We start from the raw sequence: 20,478 nt of genomic DNA, 5'->3' as shown, positions 1-20,478 counted from the left end.
CTGATCTAGTTAATGCCTCACTTCACTTACAACATGCCTAAACTTTAGTGCTGCGTATTGTTCATTGTGCTGTATGTAGCTATACTATGTACGTATCTGTGTTTATATCCTTTATGACAACAATGTGGCTTGTAGTAACTTGATATGTCTGCAAACAGTGAAGTATGTTTTTTACTACCTACGTATCTACCTCATGACAATATGTGAATTAATACGCTATGTACTATAGATAGCACTGATTATAATATGTCATCACAATATATCACTTATTTCACTTGTAACGGGAGTTTCATGCATATACTTTACTTGCAGTATTCACAAGCAACTTACTGGGAACTTCAGTTCATTATCCCATCAATGTAAACATAAAACACAATCACATGTGCATTTCACGTGAGAAGTTAAGGAGAAGACTAATTTGTGTTTGTTACTAGTTCACACTGGCAAGAATACGTAAGAAGTGGCTGGATATTAGTTCTTAGATATTTTAATTTTATAAGTTACATTCTTGTAGATCCTTTTAAGGATCATTCTCATATTGGTATGTGTCCATGGCCAAGAGCTCACACATATTTTGTACACTCCAGTGATTCTCACCATTTCATCAATGATAGTTTTCATCTTATTCACCAATCAGTTTTGTGGGAGAACTCACTGACTAATTTGAGCTCAATATTATATTATCCATATGATGGACCATTTATTTGGTTGTTTCTCCTTTACGCTTTTGTGCGGCAAATTGTAGGAGTGTGGAAATGGTATGTAGTTAGCTATAGGTGAAAATTATAAATTCTGTGGTGCATGTTCGAGTCATGAGAGCATGAGTTGTTTTGTACTGAACAACTAGCTAAATATGCAACTCTCATTTCTAGACACTTATTGATCAAACAATAGCATACATCATGTATGGATCAACTGCATAGCTACAAACAGCAAAAGGACAATATGACGAATTCATACCAGTGCTGCAACCACACATTAGTATGAATACATACAATTACAACCACACTAGCTATAATACTTGAAGACTGAAGGATAAAACTGTCATAATCACGCCTAAGGTGTTAGGAGCTGGAGACTCTGCTTGCTTGTTTAAATAAGGTACTGCATCAGTGTGTGTCCTTCAACTGTATTTTTTAGGTATACATACTTCAGTTTATTTTATACATGCAAGATATGTGTTGTTGTATGCTTTGGGTGCTATAGGCTCTAGCTGCTTCCCCCTGTGATTTGTTTCTCAAAGTATTAAAAAATTAAGTATATCTCTGACTCTCTGTCTATATGTTAATGTCATGCACGTGTCCTAAAAGCTGAGAGCCAATAATCTGTTGAGCATAATACTTTCTCAAAAAAAATTTGATAGATTTTTATATTCAGTGCTATTTTGAAAATTCTTTGGTGATCACTATTTACTTTCCCAAAACTTAGTTTGGGTACTTGTTAAGAATTTCAGTTTGATATTTGGATACAACACTGCTCCAGTAATCTTGCAAGTAAATCACACAAACCAATCTTTTACTACTCAGTGACACTCATGATTTATTTGCCTTCAAGAAATTATATCATAGATGCTTTGGAATCGGTTTGTAGCATTTAATGTGTTTTGTTTGTTAGGGATATCATGCATTACTTGAATTAAACTAAACACATCACACAGGTTTGGCTACAACAAACGTAATGTACAAGTAGGTAGCCGTTGTGAGTACCCATTAACAGTTACTAGTATAGAGAATGCTCAATACAGCTTGAATACTTATATCCATGATAATTTTAGCCTGCAGAATACTATCTACCTGCAGCTGATTTAATCAAGAGTTCTGTTGCGAGGGTCAACTTTACATGGTTTCTGACTCAGTATAGGGTTAAAGCAAATTAATTTTGTTATTCATCTAAATCAGGTATTCGATGCTGTGGGAGCATGTAGATTTGATATTCTATAGATGCATACTTTACAATGGTAAACTAGCAATAGATTTTTAAAAATGTATGAAATATATTGTCATTTTCTTACATACAAATGGTGCTTATCAGAGTTGTAGCAACAAATCAGCACAAATGTGACAGTTTCACCAACTAACCATCAGCAAAGTGCTTTCTGTGGATGGCATTGCAAGTCACCAAAGTGCAAAAATGTTATGCACATGCTACATGTAGACTGATTGATCAGTATACAAATGTGGGAGAAGATAATGTAATAGATCATTCATTATTACCTACTAATTGTAGTTAGGTAGCTTCAGTTGTCCCTGTTCAGTGCTTCAGTTGTCATAGTTAGCAGGTTTCTGTTAGTGTTGCATTGATTTGTAAAATTTTGTATGGTCAGATAATGAATAGACTACTGTATTTAAAGGCATGAGGAATTTAAAAGGATTGGCAATGTCTGGAGTACATATTTTCTAAACCACACATTGGTTCTCATACAAATTTGTATGTTTTTCAAAGTGTCTCACAGACTTAAAGTTCCTTGGATTGAAATGAAACTTGGACACAGGGTTTACCACCTATAGAACTACCAATTGGCACAAACAGAGTGAAAATAACATGTTATATAGGTGAAGATATGGCTTCAAGAATGTAGTATGCGTTGTGGTGAAGAATAAGCCTATTAGTGACAGAAACACTTGCTGAAAAATCCTATAATGTATCAGTATCCAGTTCTACAAGCCATAATCAATCCTTAATGACAGTGAAGTAAAGGTCAAATAATACTTTACTCCCATTCTGTTACTAGATACTTTGCTGGGGTCTATAACATACTGTTACAATTGATTTTGGTGTAAACTGCTATCCTGTGTGGTCTGTGGCAATGCTAATGTGAGTGTCAGTAGTAATAAAGGTTGAATTTTATCCAAAGTCATAAACTACAGGTATTTGATGACTATAGTTTTCATATCAAAATGATCACAGTGTAGCAAGCATTATGACTACACTGCTGTTATGTGCTTAATGGTTTCCCTTACTAATGTAAAACAGCATTTGCAATGCCTCAGAATGCTTTAACAGGTGATAAAGGAGTGTTTATTACCATGCATGCGCTCAAAAAATCACCTATTATGCTTTTGAGAATTGCCCATTATTCCCAAAATTATGCCACCATAATTGGCTAATAATGCCGTTCATTGCTGTATCAGGCCATTTTCATTGATGTTTAAGCTTCCAATAGTCTTGAATTCTTTAGTTGGTTGTCGTATTAGAATATTTCATTTAAATGTGACTGCTTTATTAGAGTAAATAATAGTCAGTGACTGTTCTATTAGAGTTTTTGACAGTTCTATTAGAGTATCTCGATCTTTTTTAACGGAATTGTGAAATCAGATTTTCCTATATACTGTTAAAGCTTTATAATCACCTCAAAATGCCAGCATAATTCCTGATTCCCACACATACCTATTATGCCCGAAATTATGCCGGTATAATCGCCGCATCCCCACTTGTGGCAAAGCATAGGCCAAATAATAGCATTTTTTCAAGAAGGCAATCTATCTGCCATATGATAGTACTCCAGTGATTATGCAATAGCTAATTTATTATCCAATTAACATTCCATGGCTTCTGGTAAAGTGGTCTATTACAGTTTTATCACAGCCTCAGTATTTCCACAGCTATATATGGTAATTTTTTACAGACTATGTTAGGTATATACCCTCCCATGTCCTATAGCTAACTTTATACTTTATAATGGGATGATGTGTATACATTGAGAGCTCATAGACAATGCACAGGTACCACAATTATATTATCCTTGCATTCTATGGGTGCTTACCAATTTTGTGTTACTTGTTTTCACTGGTTTAGTCAAGAGTTCATATATATATATATTATGAACTCTTGTTTATGCTAACTAGAAGATAGACAAAAGTCTTACAAAGGCTATAGATGGTGTATTCACACATGTAACTGCAATATCACAAACGTATCCCAACTTGCTTTTGCTTGCAGAAAGAGCTTAACAAGGAACCATTTTTTAGCCAATACTTCTGTCACCTGGATTTTACCAAGGAAACTTATTCAAAGGGGCAAAGGGAATGTTATAACCTGCAGCTTAGAAGTATAGTGGTACTTAGTTCATGTATTATATTCTCTAGGCATACAAAGTGAAGAATGTCCTCCTTTGAAAACAACATCGCTACAGCAACTGAAGAAGACAAACTGCAAGCAGAAGAAAAAATGAAGTGGGAAGAAGAAAATCCCAAGATAAAGAACACATTTACTTTACCTGGTCAGCAAATATTATTAAATGTTGGTGGCATACGTTTTTCAACCTCACGTTCCACACTGACCAAGTATCCTGAGTCAATGTTAGGAGTGATGTTTAGTGGTAGACATGATTTAGAAACCATGAAGTGTAGTGATGGTAGTTTCTTCATTGATAGAGATGGAACACACTTTAGATACATACTCAACTACTTGCGGGATGGGGAAGAAAGGGTCTGGAGCTTTCCTAAATCTCTTGAACTTTTACAAGAGATTTTTTGTGAAGCAAAATATTATCAACTTAGTGGTCTTCTCATTGCACTGAATTCTTTAATGCGGGAAGTTGATGTCGTATCCCAAGACAGCATTGCACTTCACTTTGTCGCTGGCAGTGGTCGCTATAATTCAGAAAACAGTGGAGGTTCTTTTAATGTAAAATACCATTCAAAGCAAGCTATTTCATACAAGCTAAAGAATATGAAAGGACTGTCCTTCAATAGCATGAGATTTAGTTATCCACTGTCTTTTAGTGATTGTGATCTGAGCAATGCTTCTTTTACGAATTGTTTCTTTGAATCAGATGTTATTTTTGAAGACTGCATACTTGACGGTACAACATTTTCTATGCTCTATGGACTAGTCGCTACTTTACACAATGTCAGCTTTACAGGTTCCAAAACTGACAATACTAACTTTGATGGTAAATTGCGAGCAGAACTGCGTCTTGCTAGGAAAATTATATAGTTTGTGCTGCTGCCACTGATATTACAAACTGTTCAATTTGTGTATTTCAGTTGTAATATATATACTAAATTGCAACCACATTTACATTTGTTCTTGGTCACACCAGCTATCAGATCTTTTAGTTACCAGTTACTAATACTTTCATTGACTCACCCTCTTTATACAGTCAAGCACAGGTTTATTTATTTAATTATTTATTTGAAATTGAGTGACTGCATCCTTATGAATCAAAATGGAAAGTGTTAACAAGTATTTTATTGTGGCCCACAGTGTGCGTATAGTCATTGGATAGATAAGGGGTCATAGGAGGAGTCTCCAGACTCCTCAAGATAAATTTAGAATGGAAAGGGTTGGCTTAGGGAAGTGGACTATTTATTGTCATTTCACATAAACACAAGCCGCTCTCTGTCTTAAGGCGTACTCATATGTTGCTGTCAGACCTTCAGTGCTGGTCACTATAAAGCTCTAAAAACAATAACATATAATATATTGTTATTCTAATAGAGTGTATGCATGCATCATGCAGTTAATTATTCCCCATTACTTGCAGTGAAGGGTAGTATGTGATCGGATGATAAAAACACAAATATGTTATTGTGGAGAGGAAATGTTGCTATTTTTATTACTAGGTACGTTAACAACTTGACTGGTATACTTCAACACATCTACTCATTTTTAAACATTCCCTTACCAGTTGAAATGTTATCTAAAGCCACTACACCACAGAGTAGCACACATAATCGTACAACAAAGAAGAGTACATATGATCCAAAGTATAACCGAAGCCTATCCAGTGTTGGTGTTGATGAAGACAAACTAAGAGAACATCACACTGTCTACATTAACTGGATGAAGGAACTGTAGTTATTATAAAATGCGCCTATGCCAGCATGGACAAAATCTGTAATCAATTGCAGCAAACAGCTAGTTAGTTTACATACACAAGCATTGCAATAAGGCTTCACCCATTATTTTCAGCATCTTCGCAAGAGTACAGAGAGAATGCCATGGGGAGGGAATTCACCTGAAAATTTTGCATGGTCACAGCAGCACTATTTAATTCATAATTTAGCACTAGTACTAGTGTTGTGGCAACCAATCCAGCTGAGGGAGTTAGCTAAGTAAAATGACTGAGATCTAATATTGCATTTTCTGAAGTGTGAGACAGTATTTAGATTGTGTTGCTACAGAGCTACTTACAAGCACACATTAAAGATAGAAAATGTGATTGTTCCATTAGAGTGGTTGACATTATGTCATGCTTGATTGTTGTAAAATTCTAGGCTTACTTTTAAGCTGGTTATACAATTTCAGGATAGTTATATACCATCAAGTAATAAACGACAAAATTTTGGCAAATTTGACAAATTGAGGAAATGTGCATTTTGTCAATCAGCTATATTTTATATTGAGTTCGGCAAACTTTTATACCGACTTCGGCAAACTTTTATACCAACCTGTTTTGCCAAACTTTATTATAAGTCGTGCCAAACTTTTGTTATTTATGGTGGTGTATAATTCCATGCAGGCTTGTTTACACTAGTGATACAATTCCAGGCTTGCTTAGGTAATAGGTATATAACTTCAGGTCCACTTGCATAATTTATAATCCATAAATCAATAAAAGAACAGTCAGCACTACATTTTTATCTTAGTAGCCATTTTAATTATTCCTAATTGATGAACATGCAATGTAATTTAAACAGTATAATTATGGTATAGTGGCACCTGTCAGTAAGTCACCTACGGGCTAAGATTTTAAGCAGGTGGCCATGGCTGCATTAGATAGGTGTATAAACTTGCCATTTGAGGATTTAGAGTTGGCCTTTATAGAGAGGTGGCATGGCCATTAAGACAGGTTCTACTGTAGTTAGATTTCTTGGGTTGGTAACGTAGGAAGTTATATAACATGTGCATGAGCTGGCTTAACTTTTAACACCTGCCAGTGATGCAGTAACTAAAATACTACACACAATCTGGTGTCCTGGACTGGACTTCATTTTTATTAATTTTTACTGTGTTATTCATGCAGCATTCAGCAAACTTCCAGATATTTATATGGTAAATTAAAGTGATCGACTTTGTGCACCAACCCCACAGTATTGATGAACTATTTTAGTCGTATCTCAGGGCCTTTGTATATAGCTATACTAGTTAGCGTGATAACGTTTAAGACTAAAATGTTGCACATTTTTACAATGTTTAAACAAGGCTGGCAAGTGGACCAGGCAATGATGTCTGAAAAAGAGCATTATTGTGTTTCAGTCAACACCAGGACCTGCAGATGGGTGAGATACACCATACATTTGCCATGTTTAGGGCCTGGAATATTGCTAACATTTCTTTATGCTTTCAACTTCAATTTTAAGACTGTTTGTGTCACTGACTTTGGGAGCAAAACATTCTGGGGTACCCCACTGATAAGTAGCAGAAATATTTTTTGCTTCCACCTTAATTCCCTGAATCTGGGCTGCATGCTACACTGATCAAACCAGCAAGCCTGTCCCTCACCAGTAAGTGTGGGTGATCTTGTGAAACTCAATCATGCTGGGGATAATTGTCATAGGCAGGTCCAGGAATTTTGATAATAATTTCCAGCAAAGATTGTTATGACCACTACTATAGTAGAAAGGACATTAGCATGCAAAGCATGTCAATCATCTAGGAGGTTCAGGGGCATACCCACCTCCCTAGAAAAGTTTAGACCTTCTGAGTAGCATTTCAGAAGTATATTTAGAAACTATTGTAGTTGTACAGGTGACTGCTCTATTAGGGTCTTTCGATCTTTCTTGAACAGTTTCTGGAAACCTCAGAAAACCCCCCTTCCTGACGCATTCAGTCAAATTAACACTTTGAACTTACTTAAGAAGAAATCTGCATCAACTTCGAAAACACAAGTATTCCAATATATTGGTGCAATAATGTTGTGAAACATGTACACCCATAGATGGAGCCCTGCCATGCTTGACTGATGGCTATGGTGTATGATAAAGAAGGATAAAAGATAAGACAATAGCACACGAATAGTATGTTTATCAATAAGCCGAAGTTTAGCTCTCTGTTATAGATGAAATGTCACCTGCCAACAGGAAATGAACTGCTTGTAGAATGGTACATGTAATGTATGTGCATGAAGAATTTTGTCAACTAGGACATGGCAACCTAGCTTGTGGTAAAGGCATGTGTTCTTGTAATTTAGAGATTTGTATGTGCTGTTAATGTCAAGGGTACTTGCTAGCTAACAGGAAAAGTTTTGCTGACTACTTGCATTTCTAGCTGTGACCAACCCTAACCATTTATTTGTGGCATTGTTGTGGTATGTGAGAGTATAAGTAGTCATAAAATAAGTTTACAGACAAATATGAGACCGGATTTGCGAAAAGGGGTCTTCCACACACATCCAATTCAATGAACTTGGGAGACGATAACTTAGTGTTCGGCTAACATACAAACTTGAAAATTTCTCCATCTATTAAACTATGTTTGTACTCACAACTGAACAAATTTCAAGTCAACAGCTTATTTCAAACTTAAGTTATTAATCGTCAAAGATGCTAAATTGGATGAGTGTGAAAGACCCCCTTTTGCAAACCAGGTCACATATAAGTATGAATTTTAAACTATTAGGGACAATGGTACCCCAATAAAAAGTAGTGAAACAAGCTGGATTGTAGTACGTAATGTCCAACTGTAGAAGCAAATGTGCATTTATTTATAAAATCTCTACAGCACAGTAGGGATAAATATTCACTTCTTATTGTTTGAACATTACATACTGCTCCAAAACAGTACTTTTTATTGGGGTACTATTGTCCTCCTTCTAGTACTATTTTTTTCTGATACAGTGGAACCTCAATTATACAGACCCCAATTATCTGGATTCTTGGTTAACCAAACTATGGAAATGATTGCTCTATTAGAGTAGTGACTGTTACATTAGGGTAGTTGATAATACTGAAATTTAGGTTATTTTATACCCAGTTCCAGAAACATGGACTTTTCAGACTTATGGACCACCTCTGGTCCTAAAAGGGTTCGGATAACTGAGATTCCACTGTACTTGTTCTAGCATTAACAATAGTAGCTGATTATATTGTGTATGTCATGTTATGTATTAGTCTTAAATAATTAAAGCATCTTCAGCCATTTGTTGTTGATGCTGTAACAACAGGTCACTAAGCTTGTTCTTCAGCACATTTAGTCCACTCAACACTATTGTCTCAGGTTTTAGTGGCCCAGCTGCCTGTAACCATAGCAACAATGATATCACATCTTTTTATAAATATGCTGACCTCAACATTAAGGAAGAACTTGTTTGGCTTCCCCTTGTAGTCATATTCTGCTTGAGCTGTAGTAAAAGAAAAGGTTGACTAAAACTACTATAGCTACACCAGGGTGGAGTAACGTCGGCAGGTGATGACAAGACTTGTACTATCAGGATACATGAAAGTGTGTCATGTGACCAAGTACAATCAGTACCGGCACATGACAGACAAGTGTGTATTTTACAGGAACTGAAAAATGTCATTTTCAACTTGAAAATCAGTCTGTACTGAATTTCAACTTGAAAATCAGTCTGTACTGAAGTAACTATCGTAGTGCAAATCTTAGAAAACACTGAGAATATTGCTACGCAGACATAAAGCAAAAATCAAACATGTGAAACAAGTGTGATTGATATACTCTAATAGAACAGTCACCGAGAAGTAAAAAAAAATATGCACGAAAATGTCGAAAACGATGTTGTCAGGGTTCAAACCAGGGACCTCCATGCCTTCATGCAAACCCTTTACCACTCTGCCACTGCTGTCAGTTGTTCATCTTACTACCTTATAAATGGGAGTTGTAGTGTTGTACTTCCAGATTTATCCATGAAAATTCTAGAACAATATGCGCATTGTATTAGAACTGCTCAGAAAAATATTCACTCTATTAGAGTACTACGGGAAAATATATAATAGCACACATACACAAGAGTCACGTGATTGAGATACTCTAATAAAGCAGTTGGCCTCGCTGTGATTTGTTGCCATGCCTACCGGCTAAACTGCAAACGAGTTGAATTTTCTTTCACTTGTCAGATAACAACTATCAAGGTACAAACCTTCAGTAATGCACTGGAAATCTGTTTAAACCATAACATGTATATACTAAGTGCATTTCGAGATCTTTTTATAGAGCAGTCATATACACGTGACGTTCAGCAACTATCACGAAGTAAAAAACAAATTTCAAGAGTACTCTTAAAATCTAGTTCTTCTGTTTACCTGTGTAGGAAAAAAAAGATACACAAAAGCTAGCATAGCTACACAAATACAAAATGATATCTAATCCAAAACAGCCAAGCTGTGAAAAAGATATCACATCTTGGAAGACCGCACACTTTTTTACAGCTTGGCTGTTTTGGATTAGATGCTTAGCTTCTTGACTCGTACATAAAAATTCAAATTTCCTAAAATGTACTCTGTGTGTGTGTTTGTGTGTGTGTGCGTGCACATGCATGTGGATACTTGTACACACACAAACCTGTGTCTTCATCGATTTCAGAAAATTCACTTTTAGGCCTATCAGAATACAACACATGTACAGCTGCTCTACAGGGCACATATGTACCATACCATTCCTCTGGTTTTGGGTAGGTGGTATGTCTTAAGGAATTGTCAGGATCATATTCAAATGCCACTGATGCTGTAGGATTCCACTTGGCATGTTCTTTGCCAAAACCCTACACAATATATTACTACCAGTCTAACTAACCTTGACAAAACCAAACAGAGAATTATAGTAATCAGAGTGACAAATGGCTGATGATTATACTTATTAACATAATTTACTGCTGTAATTATAGTATGCATGAATTGTGCAGGTGCCTAGACTTGGACAAAAATGTTTATTTGACAATGATGTCAGTTGTACATATAATATATTAATGCTAACTATATGTTTGGTCATTAGCCTTCCAGTGGTTACAGATAGTACACTACAACAGAGCTACAACTTGTTGAACAGCTACTGGACTTCAATCAAGATGACTGCTCTATTAGAGTAGTTTAAGATATTTATGCTCAAGAATACTCCATCTCCAGAGAAATTAAGGGGCCCAGGGCAAAGAGGGTTCCACTCTGAATCACAATTTCAGCCTAGCTGTAAGTTGAAGACCAAAAATAAATAAATAAATAAACCAAACAAAAAAAAGGTTATTACGTGCTGACGATGACAATAGCTGCCCCTCACCAACTATATCTCCTTATTTATAACTACATACGTAGCTTGCTACACTGCTCCTCTGTAGAATACCATGACTGCTCTATTAGAGTATATCAATCTTTTAAACAGGTATTCAAGTTGCCCTTCATGAGAGCCCCAGTTTTTCCCCTCCCCCCGTGGGCGGCCCTGCCCTCTGGATATACTGTGCACTACTTGAGACACTGAAAACTTCAAGTTTCAAATTCATGGATTCACCATGGTTTCTCAGTGATAACAACACCAATTAAGGTGTCTGAGTAATCCTTTGAGTTGTGAAAACCATTGAGATCAAATAAAGTAGTCAGGCAATATTAACTACTCTAATAGAACAGTCATTTAGCTGCAGTTGAAACTCTTACTCTTGTGTACACCCCTGATGTTTACACATTTCTGGTGCTATTAACAGTGATAAAATGCATTCTACTAAACATGCGATTGATTTCCATCCTAATACCATACCTGTTTCACTACCCACACAAAAGTCTCAACAGTAGCAGTGAAATTTATCCTGTATTTCACTGACAGCAGTGATAAAGTTGTAATTGCAATTTCATTGGCTAGAATTTATGTTAACAATGTAGCGCCAATTAGTGTTGACGTGTGTTTAGTACATAGCGACAAATTGCGTACACAGCATGCGTATTAACTGGGAATAGCATGGGTAGCAGTGAAATTTGGGATAAATACCACTCTTGTTGTATTGGAAATGGTAAATTTCACCCGGCTTCGCCTCGTGAAATTTATTCCCATTTCCAATACAACACTTGTGGTATTTATCCCAAATTTCACTGTTACCCATGCTATTACTAGTACTTATTTCATGCTATGCTGAAATAGCAGGTCCCATGTGGTACTTTACTAATGCATAAACTCACTTTAGTAGCAAATGCTCTCAACTTCATTTCCTATAGTTAAAGATATAGATACTGACATACAATTTTTAAAATGGACTTTAAATGTGGTCATACATTCAGTTGCATGATTTTACGTCACTGAGATATGAGGTACATTCATGTAATACTATTCTAAAACATACTTAACCTCCAAGGTTTAGACAGTGACACAAAGCAAGTATGTCACTCACAAATCCCTATCATAAAGCTAGCAATGCTCATTAAATAGAAAGAAAACTAGTATACACGCAACCATGAAAGCCAACATTCAAATTAGAAGTGTAGCTATTTCTGGCACATTAAAATGTCATCTCAATCCCAATCCCTACTAATAATAGACACACTCATATAAGAATTTTTTTTTTGTTGCAAAACTGATATTTGAAAATTTGCTAAAAGTATACATTTGGTGTGATTGGTGTTGGTCAAATGTACACTGTAGCTGTATAGTTATGTGGTACTGAAAATTAACAAAGACAAGATCAAATTTGGCCAAGTGTCCAAAATGTATTTTTGTATACTATGTATGATATGTGACCAGATCTACAAAAACGCGACAATCATACAAGCTAATTTTAAGCATCGTTTACAATGGGTGAAGAAACACATACATACTAAAAAAAATTTAAACACTTTGTTCTTTGTGAAGAGACTAATGGTAAAAACCTGGAAACCATCTTACTTGCTTACTCAAGAGGAATTTGCTTCGTTGCAGTAGATCCACGGGAACATATTAGTTATGGGAATTTGTGTACAGAGCATAAGGAGATTATTAATATTTAATGTGTAGAATAGAATGCATCAGGTTATTGCAGATCCAGTCACATATATCAATATTGTGGTACACTACCTGTCCTTTTCTCAGCTTGACTATGAGAATATCTACATTGATAGATCATGTGATTAACAGCTACATGTTCTATTTAATCCTCACCATCTGCAAACCCATAATCAGTTGAACTAGCTTCTCTCATGCTGGAGGGTACCTGTGAGTAGTGAGGAAGATGGTAGTAATGGGGTATGGCAACAAACAGGAAACAACCAATGTTCAGTAGGATTCTGTGCATTGTGTGACATATTGAGAGTCCATCTAAACAGCCTATTAGTAAGCACCATTGATTCTCAGTTGGTCATTCCAGCTAATAACGGCTCTATTAGAGTGAGTACACATATCTTTGAAAAGTGTTTTGTATATTTACTTTGTTTTATGGGGTACACACAAACTCAGTGCCTTCTCCCATTGAATTACATGAGGGTTACACCCTCTAGATTGGGGGGTAGGGGTAGTATTAACACATTCTACACACAGTACAGAGAACTACTCACTGGCACACATTTAGGATTGTTAGAGATGAGGTCACGACTAGTGACAGCTCTCGTGGTATCATCGTTACACTTAACATCCAGAGTGAACTCCACTGAGCAACGAGGACAATACTCAGTACACTCACAATCCTACAGTGAAGGTAACAGTAGTCTTGTAGTGAAAACTGAATGAGGTATACTTTTTGTACATGTGCTGTGTGTGATGTCTCACATGTACTTGTGCACACACATACGCACGCACACACACACACACACACACACACACACTGCACACTCACATGCCATGCACATACACGCACAGGCATACACTGCACGCACAATATTAAACACAATACAATACAATACAAATACAAATGTTGCATATACACAATACATACACACATTACGTATACTACACACACTACTACTACTCACACGAGTATATACTAACTGATCAACAATCTCTTCACTGGTTAGTGGTACAAGACCTACACACAGACAGACACAGTACATAGAATCAAGTATGACTACACACAACACTCACCTAGCCTGTGTACTAGGAACTCATCATGTAGAACTGTGGAGTTACTCATCAGATGGATCCAGTCAATGGCTACAACACAATACCACTGTTATATCTGTATGAGTGTCTGCAGGAGGCCACCAAGAGTGCATACATGCAACAAGGCATTTATGCGGCATCTTGTTGCCCAGCTTTTAAACTTTTCGCAGGCAATCGTTTCGTGATCAAGCTATTATTAAAAAATGCTTATAAATCAGCAGATATCATACCAAAGTCAACATAGCTGCTAACTTGTTAATATGGTCACGTGAAGAAGGTTCCAAGCGTCGCCAAAGTATACTTCATATATACATAACTATCATTCTCATGCAAAAGCCACTAGTATATTTCCCTCTTACTACACATACATGTGATGACAGGTCCTCAATTCTTTGGTCACCAAGGCAGCCCTAGAATGAAGCCCACTGCATTGTCAGTGCCAAAAGCTGAGTAGCAGATTTAGTTTGGTGGAAAACTTTACTAGTTCAGCACTATTGGACCAATGGTTTCGCAGCAATAGCGTTAGGATGAAATAATGTTTGACAATTATCTAAAACAATAGGAGCATAAACAATTTTTTTTAAAAACAGAAGGACAATACATATGTCAGATGTTTAACAATTTCATTGGGTTTCTATAGATTCGTCAAATTCTTCAAAGTCTCCCGTAGGATTGGAGTGGTATTAGAATACTCTATTAGAACACACAGCAATTATACAGTACTCCTCACCTATGGTGGGAACTTCAGCTATGCATATTCTCCTCAGAGCATTGGCCATACTGTGGAGAGGGAGATAAGACATTGTTACAACTAACACCCTAGAAATATGACTCTTAACATGGGAGTCAATCCTGTACGATTTACATAACCAGTAAAATACAAAACACGTTTTTAACTGTTACCACTTTAAATACCATGGGACAGGTAATAATTTGTTTATATACAATATAAACATTCTCTAGAGCAAACTGATTATGTGAAACTCATTCCGACATTCCCACTGAATCAATCTGTTATATCATACACTAAGAACTGGTTGTATACAATCGCTTGGGAATAACGAACTGGACTACTGGAATTTTTTCTTTTCATTAAAATATTGTAATTCTGCCTTCCCTTTCTGCTTACTCAGCCTTTCAATAGTTGTGTTGTTGATGCACTTACTAGCACTACAAGAAGGGTAATTCCACAAAGAACATATGTAACTGTGTATGCAGTGAACTGCCCAACTGCATCACTTCTTACTTTTTTAGAATTACAATTATAACAATGTCATTATTTATTGACCAGGTATCATTTGCTAGTAATATTAAAATATATGTATGGAGAAAAGTTGTTAACAACATCACTGAGGTTTAAAAACATATACTGCCCTTTACAGTCAAACTTCCTTGACAGCGAATCTCCAGTGTGTGACAGTTGCTTAAAATTTAATCAAATTAGTACCATTCATTTTATATAACACAAAATAATTACCAAGTTGGCAAAGTTAAGTAAACTGTCTTGCTATTCAATCCATTGGTAACGGGTACAGGCCCACCTGCACATTCATATAGCTATAACCAATATGTCAGTCTAGTACTAGTAGTCCAGTTAATCCTGATTGTATACATTTTGAAGTTGGTAAATCCCACTACTACATATGTCATTGCCACTATGCTTTTATGTTTTATGTTGCTGTTTTTGTAGTTGGGCAAAGTTGATGGCTACTGGCTGTTGGTGAATGCATACATACATCTCTACTACCCCACCTGAGATCAGTGTCTTCCATTACAAACTGTACATTCTCCATAGTGAGGCTTGTGATGCTAACTGAAGGGTTGTTGGCGTAAGGCATCTGTGAGAATACATTAGTATAAGACCAGCTCCTCAGTGCACTACTACAATATAGCAGTTTTTAACAGTGCACGTGGTATTTAAAAAAAAATCATGGATGCACAACGAAGTATAAGTTAGACCACATCACAAACGTACATTGACTTACCTTTACGTTACAACTGATGGGATGTTTCAAGGGATATTTTTCACGGCCTGTTTATGTCTCGATCGACCGGCTACCAGCGCCTTGTAACTTTATTTTATTCCGTCTCTGCGCTTGAATTAAAGTGGAAGCTGTAATTAACATCGCATCTTCCAACAAAGGTCACCTGATATTTTGTGCTCACGTAAGCTAACCCGCTACTTTACTTTAGTGGTAAGCTTGCAATGTATTGGTTGTGCATTTTTGCCTGCTTGTTGGGTATTCCATAGTGCATTAATTAGAAACATGTCCACATCTAGGAAAATGTTCCGGAGGAAGCTGAAGGCGCTAGGATATCACACTATAGACGAAATCAATCTTGAAAATCCAGTGGAGCTGAAGACTTTAGTTGTATGGTTGGAAGATCAGAAAATTAGACACTACAAAATTGATGAACGTGAGGATTTACGGAAAAAAACTGGAGATGGCTGGACCGAAACATACAAAGACTACCTGAAAGCTGTAGAGTGTCCATTTGATGTCAAAACTGATGGGATAAGCTGTATTGAATGGTTGCTTGAGTTTGCAGTTCGTTGTGAATTTGAAGACAAGGCCGGGGCAACTCCTTCACTTAAAGGTGGTCTCTCAGGAGCAGGGGGAAGTAAAATTGCTAGATTACCGAGCACTAGTGATGAAGGACCATCTGCACTAGACATTGACATCACCAATCAAGACTTCCGTGGAGGATTAGCTGCTTTAGCTAAGCTACTGAACATTACAATACACCCAGACCCTGTTGTTGTATTAGAGACTGCTCGAGTATTGATAGAAGAAAGATTATCAAATACAGCAATAACAGAAATGAAAGCAGCTAAGGGCAAAGATAAAAAAAGTACTGCCAGTAAAGATAGCCCACAGATTACAGCCAAAGAATGTGGATTTGATTCAGGTGATCCAGTTTTAGACGAAGCAGCGAAGGTACTGCGACTGCTACACCTATCAGACTTACGAGAATTACAAACAAGGATTAATGAGTTGATTGTTGCTCTACAGCAAGTAACTGCTGACCCCAAGACTGACCAAAGACTAGGAAAGGTTGGAAAATAGATATTTGGGGAGAATTTTTCTTTATTGTCAAAATCTATTATTTGCACATTATTAAAAATATTATTAATTAAATTAAACCTCTCTTTCTCGCATTTTGTAAATGGAGGTTTATAGTTGCCAGAGGGTCGTCTTTAAATGCAGGATGTTCCAGGACTTCCATGAAGTGGTCCACCTCAACAACCCTATTTTTAAACAGTACATGGACTGGCCCAGCATATAATCATTGACTTACAAACTTCTTTTATTGCTCTTCATTCCACGTTTGTGTTTAGATTTCTTCTCCTGTACCTCTAGCTGATCTGGCAGTGATGGTAATGCTTCAATCAGTGACTGCATGTCAGTGGTTTGAGGAGGAGGTGGGTTCTTTGCCGCTTTCTTGTCCACTGGCTGGAAATTAGCCAACTCTAAAAGAAATTATTTACTCTAATAGAACGCACACCACATAGTGTACTTTTTATCCATTTCTCGCGCTTCTCAGCCCTTCGCTCTTTTTTAGATTGCACTTGTTTCGTTTTATTAGTAGGTTTGGTGGATAGCGGGACTACATCTTTTTCACGAAATTCTTCAGGAATAGGCTCCGGTGTTGTGGGTCCAGTTTTCGTTGCACCTGTGAGTTTCTGGCTACGAAGAACAATTCCTTCTAAATCATTCACTGCCGACAAATCTTCGTTAGATGAGTTCTTGGCTTTTGCTGCAGCGTAATGTCCCCTGGACTTTTTAGCCACACGTAGCTTCCCCATGTCCAGTGAATTTAGTAATTAGGAATAATTTTTTGTAATTTCAAAATACTTCAATACACAAAATAAAACTACATAAATGAACAATCATAATTACAATTTAAGGCTCACTCAATAGCAAGCAGAAAGTTATTTACAAAAGAACACATGATATGGTATACAAAAGAATTCATTGCTCTTTTACCACAAAAATAAACAAATACACTAGCTTTCCATTACTTGGCCCACGTTACACCGGATATCGTAAAGGTCACATATCCCTTCTCTGTCATCCAAGTTGACAAATAAGTCTTGCTCCCCAGGTGGAGGTGACATTCTTAGCACTGGAACAATTCCTGCAGAGACAAAGAGATGTCACTTTAAAAAAATACACAGAGTACTAGTCTTATGATAGTGGATGGTTGACAGCTAATAGCTGTTCTTTAGCTGTGCACTGACATGCAGTAGTCTACTGAGTAGGCTGGAGGAACAGGACTAAAGTTTCTTGCTCAAGGAAACAAAAGTAGCAGTCACTAGAATCTTATGAATACCTGGCAAAAGCCCTATTATTGGACTACAACACTCAAAGAAAACAACAGTCACAATCCATCAATCACTATGTCTCACCTTCATCTTGTGACATTTCCAGTACTTCTTGAACACTCATTAAAAGGTTGTGGCTTGCCACTGAAGAGGCTTCTTGTTTAATCACCTTTGGTGTCGTTATTGATTCAGTAATGGATGCAGTAACTTCAGTTGAGTCGTTGGTATAATGTTCACTCATAGTTCTACTAGTGTCCACCAACTGAGGTTGAACTACCTGATGAGATTGGGAATCCTGTGTGGTGTGGGGTATGTGTGGTACAAGGCCATCACCTCCAGGGTCCTGGTTGATTACAAATACGTTAATCGGTCCAGCCTTACTTCTTATCTCCATATCAAAACTACTCTACAAACAGGAGGAAAAGGTCATGGGATAGATAGCCATATATAGACAGCACACTAATCATATGACAAGTCACAAATGTACAGACATGTGATTATATAACAGGTGACATCCTGGGGAGGTAGCATGTATGCATAACTACAGTAAAATTTTAGCTACTTATTCAACTACAGTGAATCTATCCTAAGCACCAAAAATTCTGGTCTATTATGCAGGTGGACAAGGTTACTTAATTGATATAATTTATTAGCTACAGCAGTAAAGAAATGTCTCACTAGGTGAATTTAACATTAGCCATTTTAGAGAGGTGGCCTTTCTATGTAGGCAACAGGTTCCACCATACTTCTTAATAAGGCCATAGGCCCTATATTTGCTATCAAGATAACCAACTATACAGTGCTCTTGTCACTGTGTACGAAGAAAGATTATGAATATAAACATTGACTGGGCAAGTTTAAACTGGCCCAGGAATCGCTGACCACAATTACTATATAAACTAACTGTGTTGGAGTGATCCACTTCTGGTTGTGGGACTAGCAGTTCAGTGTCTGGTGGGGCCTGCACCGCTAATAAAGTTTTGCCTGACACAGCAAGAATAGATTACATAACTAATGAAGGGCTTCCTCAATTATATATATTTCTCACCAGCAAAACAGGGAACATCACACATTTGATCATGAGTGACAAATGCGAGAATAAAAGTGGTTAAGGAAAATGGGTTACTACAAACGGAATTAGGGATATTACCAAGTACATGACATTTCTCTTATAAATCACAATGGTACTGTACAGTTTTTTTTGCTTTCTGAAAAATCAGGACACTATTGGTAGTGATATTACACCAAAACCTGTTAATGTGGACACTCGAGAACACCAAAACAGTTTCACCTAAAGCAAAGCCAGTGTATAAAGGATATGTACCTTGGGCCCAACCTATAGTGTCCTGATTATCAGGTCAGTTTACATGTTAAGGGACACTTATGCAGGTGTCCTGATTAACCATACATAATCCACAAACTACCTAAAGTACATGAAAATCAGCACTTTTATTGCTTTCATTGTTTAGTCCCAATATGTGGATATTTGAACAAGTTCCATTGTAAATATTTGGTTTTGTTATATTTGAAAGTTACTCCACAAAAGGATACTGTTTATCTGAAATTGACTCCACAGCATTTTTTAAACAGACTTGCATCTTCTCACACTGCTCTTCTAATAGTCTTTCTTGCTCTTCCATGTTAGCTAGTTTTTTCTTGAGCTGTTGTAGTTGAGTACACACTTCATTGGACTCTGGTCCCGGTGTGGCCCCCCTAGTCATAATATATAGTTAAAAGTGTATATGATGCAACTGGTAGTACGAACTTCCAACGTATGCTGTTCTTCGACTCTTTTTCAATTAGTCCAATCCCTTCCAGCACGTTTGTAATGTCATAGATACGTCTCTTTTGCTTCACTTCCAATAAATCAACAGCCTAGGAATCCATATTAGCATTGTACGTGATAATACCGTAGCTAACTACGCTAGGCTACAACTAACATGTTTCAAATCCAAGATGCCGCCTTCAGACGATTGCAGTAAGTTTACAAACTTGGTGGTCAACAGTCCTAGTGACTTCTCGTGACGGCTAACAGCTCCCATGGACCCGTTGGACGGCGAGCTAGGGGCGCTCATCTCTTCATAGATTCAAAACTACTAAACATGCTATATCAGCAATCAAACTTTGAATTTAGATCCCACGGGTTAGCGCCGGAATTTGATTGGCTCGTTTGGAATTTTATGTAAACAATCGGTAACTTCTGATTA

The 20,478-nt window shown here is 36.9% G+C and overlaps 5 protein-coding genes across 6 annotated transcripts; 2 read left to right on the top strand and 3 right to left on the bottom strand.

Moving 5' to 3' along the window:
* The first annotated feature begins 4,101 nt into the window (after positions 1-4,101).
* Positions 4,102-4,938, top strand: LOC136263803 (uncharacterized). The gene has a single exon (XM_066058428.1). It carries the CDS (start codon positions 4,102-4,104, stop codon positions 4,936-4,938), a length of 837 nt encoding a protein of 278 aa, XP_065914500.1.
* Positions 4,939-9,008: 4,070 nt separating this feature from the next.
* LOC136263264 (DNA-directed RNA polymerase II subunit RPB3-like) lies at positions 9,009-16,365 on the bottom strand. The gene is made up of 13 exons (XM_066057776.1): positions 15,930-16,365; positions 15,697-15,782; positions 14,675-14,724; positions 13,927-13,995; positions 13,818-13,870; positions 13,404-13,532; positions 13,012-13,063; positions 12,928-12,959; positions 12,060-12,089; positions 10,557-10,663; positions 10,465-10,502; positions 9,231-9,286; positions 9,009-9,181 (listed from the first exon to the last, which is right to left on the bottom strand). Exons 2-13 carry the CDS (start codon positions 15,780-15,782, stop codon positions 9,059-9,061), a joined length of 825 nt encoding a protein of 274 aa, XP_065913848.1. The 5' UTR covers positions 15,930-16,365; the 3' UTR covers positions 9,009-9,058.
* On the top strand, positions 15,899-17,093 carry LOC136263265 (RNA transcription, translation and transport factor protein-like). 2 transcript variants are annotated; one of them, XM_066057778.1, is made up of 2 exons: positions 15,899-16,110; positions 16,226-17,093. In XM_066057778.1, the coding sequence occupies exon 2, from the start codon at positions 16,230-16,232 to the stop codon at positions 17,010-17,012; it is 783 nt and encodes a 260-aa protein (XP_065913850.1). In that variant the 5' UTR covers positions 15,899-16,110; positions 16,226-16,229; the 3' UTR covers positions 17,013-17,093. The 2 variants fall into 2 exon arrangements, with proteins under 2 accessions (XP_065913850.1, XP_065913849.1); XM_066057777.1 differs by having other exon boundaries at positions 15,905-16,139.
* Positions 17,024-17,752, bottom strand: LOC136263266 (putative ribosome biogenesis protein slx9-like). Its single transcript, XM_066057779.1, has 3 exons — positions 17,464-17,752; positions 17,245-17,416; positions 17,024-17,194 (listed from the first exon to the last, which is right to left on the bottom strand). The coding sequence occupies exons 1-3, from the start codon at positions 17,750-17,752 to the stop codon at positions 17,080-17,082; spliced, it is 576 nt and encodes a 191-aa protein (XP_065913851.1). The 3' UTR covers positions 17,024-17,079.
* Positions 17,753-17,762: 10 nt separating this feature from the next.
* LOC136263263 (transcription factor E2F5-like) lies at positions 17,763-20,438 on the bottom strand. Its single transcript, XM_066057775.1, has 7 exons — positions 20,212-20,438; positions 20,037-20,146; positions 19,823-19,984; positions 19,320-19,369; positions 19,176-19,255; positions 18,356-18,677; positions 17,763-18,084 (listed from the first exon to the last, which is right to left on the bottom strand). The coding sequence occupies exons 1-7, from the start codon at positions 20,344-20,346 to the stop codon at positions 17,954-17,956; spliced, it is 990 nt and encodes a 329-aa protein (XP_065913847.1). The 5' UTR covers positions 20,347-20,438; the 3' UTR covers positions 17,763-17,953.
* Positions 20,439-20,478: the final 40 nt, after the last annotated feature.

Source organism: Dysidea avara, chromosome 8, assembly GCF_963678975.1.
Source record: "Dysidea avara chromosome 8, odDysAvar1.4, whole genome shotgun sequence".
Classification (NCBI taxonomy): Eukaryota; Metazoa; Porifera; class Demospongiae; order Dictyoceratida; family Dysideidae; genus Dysidea; species Dysidea avara.
The sequence above is the reverse complement of the archived record's forward strand: the minus strand, read 5'-3'. Positions and strand labels throughout refer to the sequence as shown.

Excerpts from the sequence above, each read along its gene's own strand:
- LOC136263803 (XM_066058428.1), top strand. The coding sequence starts at position 4,102 with ATGTCCTCCTTTGAAAACAACATCGCTACAGCAACTGAAGAAGACAAA.
- LOC136263266 (XM_066057779.1), bottom strand. The coding sequence starts at position 17,752 with ATGGGGAAGCTACGTGTGGCTAAAAAGTCCAGGGGACATTACGCTGCA. Across the intron at positions 17,417-17,463 it reads GCGCGAGAAATGGATAAAAA|AGTTGGCTAATTTCCAGCCA; the intron begins GTACACTATGTG and ends AATTTCTTTTAG. Across the intron at positions 17,195-17,244 it reads AAGAGCAATAAAAGAAGTTT|GGTTGTTGAGGTGGACCACT; the intron begins GTAAGTCAATGA and ends GTTTAAAAATAG.
- LOC136263263 (XM_066057775.1), bottom strand. The coding sequence starts at position 20,346 with ATGAGCGCCCCTAGCTCGCCGTCCAACGGGTCCATGGGAGCTGTTAGC. Across the intron at positions 20,147-20,211 it reads GCATCTTGGATTTGAAACAT|GCTGTTGATTTATTGGAAGT; the intron begins GTTAGTTGTAGC and ends ATGGATTCCTAG. Across the intron at positions 18,678-19,175 it reads AAGTGGATCACTCCAACACA|AGTAGTTTTGATATGGAGAT; the intron begins GTTAGTTTATAT and ends TCCTGTTTGTAG.
- LOC136263264 (XM_066057776.1), bottom strand. The coding sequence starts at position 15,782 with ATGCCTTACGCCAACAACCCTTCAGTTAGCATCACAAGCCTCACTATG. Across the intron at positions 10,664-12,059 it reads TGAGAGCATTTGCTACTAAA|GGTTTTGGCAAAGAACATGC; the intron begins GTGAGTTTATGC and ends TATATTGTGTAG. Across the intron at positions 9,287-10,464 it reads TGAAATCGATGAAGACACAG|CTCAAGCAGAATATGACTAC; the intron begins GTTTGTGTGTGT and ends CTTTTACTACAG.
- LOC136263265 (XM_066057778.1), top strand. The coding sequence starts at position 16,230 with ATGTTCCGGAGGAAGCTGAAGGCGCTAGGATATCACACTATAGACGAA.